This window comes from Vulpes vulpes, chromosome X, assembly GCF_048418805.1.
Source record: "Vulpes vulpes isolate BD-2025 chromosome X, VulVul3, whole genome shotgun sequence".
NCBI classification, from domain to species: Eukaryota; Metazoa; Chordata; class Mammalia; order Carnivora; family Canidae; genus Vulpes; species Vulpes vulpes.
In genome coordinates this window covers 73260530-73268632 of record NC_132796.1, presented here as the reverse complement: position 1 = coordinate 73268632, position 8103 = coordinate 73260530, and the positions used below count along the sequence as shown (strand labels likewise).

The 8103-nt window shown below is 41.9% G+C and overlaps 1 protein-coding gene across 1 annotated transcript; it reads right to left on the bottom strand.

Annotated features, from left to right (window-relative positions):
- Nucleotides 1–1767: 1767 nt before the first annotated feature.
- Nucleotides 1768–2960, bottom strand: LOC140596243 (large ribosomal subunit protein uL30). Its single transcript, XM_072744550.1, has one exon. The coding sequence runs from the start codon at nt 2940–2942 to the stop codon at nt 2199–2201; it is 744 nt and encodes a 247-aa protein (XP_072600651.1). The 5' UTR covers nt 2943–2960; the 3' UTR covers nt 1768–2198.
- Nucleotides 2961–8103: the final 5143 nt, after the last annotated feature.

The window sequence follows — 8103 nt, the reverse complement described above, 5'->3', positions numbered from 1 at the left end:
AATACACCATGGAAGTCCGAGGAATTATCTTAACAGCCAAGTTGTCTAATGTGTAGTAACTGTGAGAATTATTAACTTTTCTGTTTTTTATAATTATTACTTTTGCCACTTTTATTAAATAATCACCTCCTAGCACAAGGCAAAATGCTTCTGAAGCATAGTTTCCACCAAACAGATCCTGTGAGTCACTCCAGGGAGTTAGTTTTGTTTGTTGGGTTTGTTTGTTTGTTTTTGTTTTGTCTTGCTTTGCTTCTTTTTAGAGTGTCAGGAGACCCCAGCCTAACATCTACCACCATGAGTTGATATACTTCAACACATGTCTTTTTCTTCTTGCTAAATGTACTGGTTAGGAATGTGGGCTCTGATAGTAGACTAGTTCTAAAACCAAGTTTTGCCACTTACTAACTGTGTAAGTGTGAATACCTTACTTCTCCTTATAGTCACTGGGTTGGCCCCTGTCTTCCCATTCGACTTGATCTCCTACCATCTGTACTTTGTCTGCCAAGCTCCAGCCCCCTGCGATTTTTGTCTGCTTCTGGAACAATGGGTACTCACACACAATGCTTATGTATACACAAAAAGGCCTGCCTGGGCCTGGCTTTTTCTTGTTGTTCAGGACTCAGTTCAAAGGCACTTCGTGAGAAAGAGCTTCACTGAAAACACCATTTATAGTTGTCCCTGACCAGACATTTTCTACTGTATTCATGTGTTCATTTTTCTTAAAGCACAAATCCCCTTATGGAATTTCTCCACTTATTGATTTATCTGCTTATTGCCAGTGTTCCCAAACTGGAATGAAAGCTCCAGGGACCTTTCCTATCTGGTCCTCTGTGCTGAGTCCCCCGTTTCTTGTTCAGTGCTATATATATATATATATATATCACTGAATGTATATTACTTACAAGAAGAAATTGATACCTATGGGACACACTGGAGAAGACACAGATATTTAGAACTGAATGGCAGGAGAAATTGACAAGGAAGTCAAACATTTAAGAATTCTAATTTTTTAATGAGTGTTTTTTTTAAGATTTTTTTTTTTAATTCATGAGAGACAGAGAGAGGCAGAGACACAGGTAGAGGAAGAAGCAGGCTCCCCTCAGCCTGATGTGAGACTTGATCCCCGAACTCCAGGATCACACCCAGAGCTGAAAGCAGAGCTCAATTGCTGAGCCATCCAGGCATCCCTACCACTTTTTTTTTTAAAGATTTTATTTATTCATGAGAGAGAGAGGCAGAGACACAGGCAGAGGGAGAAGCAGGCTCCCTGCAGGGAGCCCGATGTGGGACTTGATCCTGGGTCTCCAGGATCACGCCCTGGGCTGAAGGCGGTGCTAAACCACTGAGCCACCCGGGCTGCCCTACCACTGTGTTCCTAGGAAACACCCAATTGGATTCAAGGGGAAAAGCTATCTTGGTAAGCTTTGGTCTTCCACAGGCCATGAGACCAGAGAAGACTAACAATGTCAGGGCCCAGGTGACCAATACAGGTATTGCAGGACTTCCTTACATAGGTGCATGGATCCCTAAGAAGAGTCTATGAACATACAAAACTTCCAAGTAAAAATCTGAGTGTATAGGTTTTCTGGGAAAAGTGCTATTCCCTTCTCATAGACTTAAGAACAGGTTAAGATCCTGAGCTAAAGCAATGGACCAAACCAATGGCAGGCTAGGTGAAGGATGCCACCAAATACACTTCAGGAGCCAGCTAAGTGTGAGAACTCGCAAAGCTGTCACCAAAAAGTTAGAACACAGACTCACAGCAGAGACAGCTGAGCACTGTTTTTGTGCTCTTCTTTGTAACTATTTCAAGGTCTGTCCAAAACAAGGCTCCAGAACCCCCAGGTTCAAGTATGTCCCTGAGCTTGGTCCACTGCCGTCTTCCATTCACGTTTGGGTATTCGTTCACCATTAAACCTCAGGACAGAAGATGTGACGCAGCAGGACTCCTTCTATGGCATGAGTCCTCTGCTGATTTGAGAGGTGGCAGTGGCAGGCAATGTGGAAAATACACTGGAATTTTTCCTTGAAACTGCTGTGGTCAGAAGTGCCTGCCAGGAGCATCATCATCTTTTCCTTGACCCTCCCTCTAGTTTCTGAAGATATAGCAGAAAATAATCTTCTTTGAAGATACTGGTAACAATTCCAGAAGACAAAACACATGCCACCAATGCACTGTGCTTCCAGATATTCTGGGTTTAATTCAGCTGCCGAATGAGCTGATTGATGCGTTCACCTCGATAGCCAGGTAAGCCCACCTCCTTGAGGAAGCCCACTCTGTTCTTGGTAGCATGTCGGGCCATTGAGAGGTGGAAAGGACGTAAGAACGCAGAGATGGCCTGGAAATTCTTCCCCGGAAAGGCAATTTCATGAATGAGGTCTTCCAAGCAAATAACACCATACTTCCCCAGATGCTCCTCAATCACTGTGTTGTCCGTCAAAGGGATGGTTTTATTCTTGACCTTGGCTTGTCCACGTTTCAAGATGAGCTCCCGGACAGACTTCAGATTTGGAAATCCCCAGGTCACATAAGGTTCCACTATCCGCAGTGTCTTCATGGTCTGGGGGGTTACTCTGAAAAAGACACCACTGAAGATCTTCTTCAGGCGCAGCCTTGCAATGGTCCTCTGTATCAGTGAACTCACCCCATTAATCCTTTGGATGCGTACAACGAAGGCCAAGGAATGTTTATCTGGCACTTCTAAGCCATGAGGTTTCACTTCCAGGCGTCTGAGGCGCACCCTGTCACGCTGCTGCCGCCAGGAATCATGTAGGAACCACTCCAGTCGCTTAAACTTGAGCTTTTTTCCTTTATTCTGCTCCTTCTTGTCCAAAAGCACCTGCTTTGCTTGAGTGGCTTTAAGGGCCTGATAAGCCTTCCTCTTTTTCAGGAGATTTTCTGGAACCAAAGGGATCTTTTTTCTTTGCTCTTGCTCCGCCATGTTTCCCGAGCAGCGGCTACTGCTCTGAGTGTTTGTTGCAAATCCACAGCAGTACATTTCAAACTTGGATGGGCACCAGAAACAACAGTGGATATCACTCAAAATGTAGATGCTCCCCATTCCGCCTCCCTGTTTTTGATTGAGCTGACTTAGGATGGGCCCAGGAATCTGGAAATTTAACACGCTCCGGTGATTAATGTAGTGGTCTGAGAACCACACTTGGAGAAATCATGACCTAAACAGCTGACATTTGCATAGCATTAATGTGATGGCTACCATGCAGAGTTCCGTGATAACTGGGGAGTGTCTGTTAATATCATTACTCAAAAGGGCACCGGTTTTTCCCTCCCACCTGTGACCACAGATTCCTTTCCCGCAGGGGATCACGCTTAAAGTCCACAATATGCCTGAGTGGTTGGAGCATTGGGTAGTGTTATCCTGTTGCATAGATGAAGCTGGTGGAAGGGTCATGACTTTCAAAGAAAACCCCAGTGATGGGACCCTAATCTCTTTGCTCTTGCTCCAGCAACTTGTCTAATACACTGGGCATCACACTTGGTTCTTCTCTATCACCTCCTGTTTCAGGGGCTCAGAGTCCACACCCTTCTCTGCCGTTCCACTAGAAAGGAGAGGCAGGGTATCAGACAGCACATGTAATAGAGAGGAAAGTGAGAGGAAGGGGGAGCACATGAAAGGCAGGGGAAAGGGGTGAAGATGTGCTTGCCTGTCCCCACTCAGGTCACTGGAAGCTGTGCAGTGATGCTGTGCCTCTTCCCCAGCTCCATTCCACAGCCCCCTCCTGCACACAGCAGTGACACTGAAGCTCTCACATCACGGAAGTGTGGGCTCATCCCTGCTTGCCGCTCCACGTCTAAGTATTCTCTCTATTAAGTCATGCTATAATGTTAATATCAGAGGCATCACATTGACAGAATGGAGGAGCCAAAGCTGGACGGGGCAACTAATAATATTTGTTGAGGGCTCTCTAGATGCCACACGTTGCAGGTTGTTATTTTTCAGACTTTATTGCTTCAAATACTCAAAGTAATCCTCTGAGGTGACATCATTACTTCCTTTCTACACATGGAGAAATAGGCAGGCTCAGAGAGCAAAGTACATATTAGGAGAAGTCTAGGGAGGTTTCGTGGACACAAAGGCCAACTTGAAGAGCTAAACACTGCCCAATTCGAGCATCAAAAGAAATAGAGTAACAGAGCATCAAAAGAAATAGAGTAACAGATGCTAACACTTTAGGACAGATGTTAGCATCTGTTACTCTATTTCCTTAGGACAGATAGGAATCTATAGGTCATACTGACATAAACAAATACTTGAATAAACCCATATGTTTATATGTTAGCATCTGTTACTCTATTTCCTTAGGACAGGTAGGAATATAGGTCATACTGATATAAACAAATACTTGAATAAACCCATATGTTTATATGTTAGCATCTGTTACTCTATTTCCTTAGGACAGATAGGAATCTATAGGTCATACTGACATAAACAAATACTTGAATAAACCCATAACTAAATAAGCCTTAGAGGAGAAGGGAAAGTCTACCATACAGTCAAATGCCAACTAACAAATCTAGAAAGACTGACAGAATGAGAAAAGCAATACTTCACCACTATCATGGTCGCCACTGATTTAGGCAAGAGTCCTGAATGGGAGCTCAGTCAGCACCAAATCCCACAGTAGGCACAGTCACCATGGCAGCCATGCCTGCCCAGGAATGCTGGAAAAACAGTAAGCCACCACCATTTTGTTTTCATTCCTAATAGTGTACTAGGATCTGTATAGCACAGCTGTGATGTGCAGTGATTAACCCCACCTATTTCTCAAAATAAATACTCCTAGAGTTTCACTGACGTACACATACATACATGCAAACAAACATACTTACAAATGTGCATACAGACCCAAATACATGCATGCTATGCCCTACTCTCATTTTCAATATCCAGGTTCCCAGGAATTCACTGAAGTGGATTTACAGAGGAGTAAGGAAGAAAACATCCACAATTCAACAAATTCAATTCTAATCACACTTATCAAGTGGGAAAGTACCATAACGATTTTCTTTTAGTGACTAAGTTTTCTGTAGATGACCTAAAGATTGTCTCTGGGACATTTTTCCATATCCTTGGGTTGGAAAGCTCAGAATTGTTAACGGGAAAATTGTTAGGATGAAAAATCACCACACTCATCTATAGATTCGATACAATCCAAATCAAAATCCTAGAGGGCTTTATTATTATTATTATTATTATTATTATTATTATTATTTGGAAATTAAGAGCTGAATCTAAAATTCATGTACACATGGCAAAAAGACCTAGACTATACAAAAACAAATAGAAACTGTGATCCGTGTAATTGCGTCATATATACAAAGTCTACTGAAAATGGATCATAGATCTCAGTATAGGACCTGAAGCTATAAAAACATGGAAGAAAACACAGAAGAGGAAAACCTGGGAGAAAATCCCTGCAACCTTGGCTTAGGTGAGGCTTTATTAAATGCCACATCAACACCACAATCCATAAATGAACAAACTGATAAACTAGGCTGCCTCAACATGAAGAAAAAACAAACAAACAAACAAACAAACAAACAAACAAACAAAAAACCTTCTACTCTTCCAAAGACACTGTTGAGAGAATGAAGAGACAAGCCACTGACTGGGAGAAAAATATTTACAAATCATTTATCTGATAAAGGACCCATATCCAAAATATGAGAAGTCCCTTAAAAGTCAGTAACAGATGCTCCACGAAATAAATGAGCAATCAATTTGAACAAACACTTCATCCAAGAAATTATACAAATAGCGAATAGGCACATGAAAAGATGATCAACATCATTAGTTAGTTAATACGGAGATGTAAATTAAAACTACAATTAACTATCACTACAACCCCCATGAGAATGGCCAACATTAAAAATACTGACTGCACTAAGCATTGTGGAGGATGGAACCTTCATACACTGCTGGTAGGAATGAAAAATGAAACAACCGGTTTGGAACTAGTCAGGGAGTTTCTTACATTGTTCATCTTAACATCTACTTTTTTTTTTTCATGGACCAATCTAAGTTATGTATTTAAGCCATCTCCTGCCATAAGCAAAAGGATGGAGGATCAGTATACTGGTCATCAAAGTAAGGAAGGTGAGCTTAAGGTCCCATATACTTTTCTGGTCTGTGTGCAGAGTCATGGTCCAAACCAGTCCTGTGGTCCCCACTGGGTGGTGGTCCAAGTTCTGTTTATTCATCTTCATAGCCGGTTGGAAGTGGATTCACGTGAGAGTTATGGAATAAAGTATGATAACCATCTCCCCAGGAAAAGGGCTTGGACCTGATGCAGAGATGGGGGTAGGTAGCCATTGAGCCCCTAAGTATTTACCTTACAGAAAGAAAGCATGTATCCAATGTGAAGATTTGTACACAAATATTAATACCAGTTTTATTGAAAAGAGCTTCAAGTTGAAAACAACCCACCTGTCTATCACCAGGTGAATGGCTGAAATGAATTGTGACATATACAAGTAATGGAATATTATTCAGCAATAAAAAGGAACTTTCCATGCATGCAACACATGGATAGCTCTACAAATAGGCTGAATGAAAGAAGCTGGAAAACAAGAGTACATTCTGTACAATTTTACTGACATGAAGTTATAAAAAAAGAAATTAATGGTGACGGAAGTTCAGTGGTTGCCTGAAAACGGGGAGAGGTTCAGGGGAGGGAGTTGGAAGCTAGAGGAGAATGGATGAGGAGTTTACAAAAGGGCGTGGGGAGATTTTTGGGGGTTATGGAGATGTTTATTATCTCAACTGCAGTATGGGTTTCACGATGTATACATATGTCAAACCGTATTAAAGCATATACTTCAAATGCGTGCAGTGCACCGTGTGTCAGTCATATGCCAATAAGGCATTTGGAATATATTTGAATTTTTCCAAGTCTCTAATGCAGTGAAATTAACCAGGATTCCCATTAATACACTCTTGTCATATTAGCACGTCCACACCATATCTTACCAAATTGGTCTGCACAACATATGACCAAAATAGAAATCGCCATTTGCAATGGGGTATACAGAAATATTTAGTGAAAGTCAGAGCACATGTTCTTCTGAAGTACAGAACTAAAAAATATTATTTCTTGGAAAAGAATCATGATATTTTAGAATATCATGGCTGAGTATCAATATAATAGGGCAAACTCTAGAGTATTATTATTATTATTATTATTATTATTATTATTTTAGTAATTATTATTTTTGAAAATGCTAAATTCTTGCCAGTGACATTTTTAACTAACACTTGGGTGGGAACTCTGGCATTTAAAATGTTTCATTATACAATGGATAAAAACGTGGTGAGTAGGGAAGAATCCATTTGTTACAATACAAATTGCTAGAAAAACAATCTATCCAAATGTTTATTTCAAGACCTATCTGAGAGATACATGGGAATCACTGATTATTATTTGTACATTCAGCAAAATATATGTAAACTGATTGCAAATTTATATTAAACAGTTTCTTTCCTCAGGCTGTAGAATTCATTGCTTTTGCACAAATAGGGCATTTCTATGATGGGCCTCAGGGCTACTCCATAGCCTGAAGCTGCTGACGGAAAGAAATTCCACCTGCTAAACCTTTCCTCCTGTGATAAGATCAAAGTAGCATCTCTACTTTTGGACTAGCTTGTGAACCTCACAGGAGCTATTCCACATAATGCTTTTGTTCAGATCTATGAACTCACTTGAGCCAGGTGTCAGATCCCACCAGAGATGGGAAGTGTTGGGGTCTCCTGAAGACTGCTGCCCTTGGATCTGGAGCAGATGTGTCTATAGAGGGCCGATGGTTGTAATACCTCTAGTGCCCCTGCCTTTGGAAGGAAAGCAACTCCAGGGCACCCCTGGGGCAGGACCCACACTCACTGAGATCAATGGGGGACCCCAGTGGCTTTACCTACAAGACGGCCGGGGCACTGAGCCCTAAAGCAGGAAAGAGGCGACTTGGATCTGGATCCCGTTGTCTCCCCACACCCCAGGGCAGTTCAGCCCCCACTGCAGGACCCAGGCCCTCAGCTGAGTCCCAAACACCTGAAGGTGGGACCGGATCTACTGAAAAGTCCTCAGGGT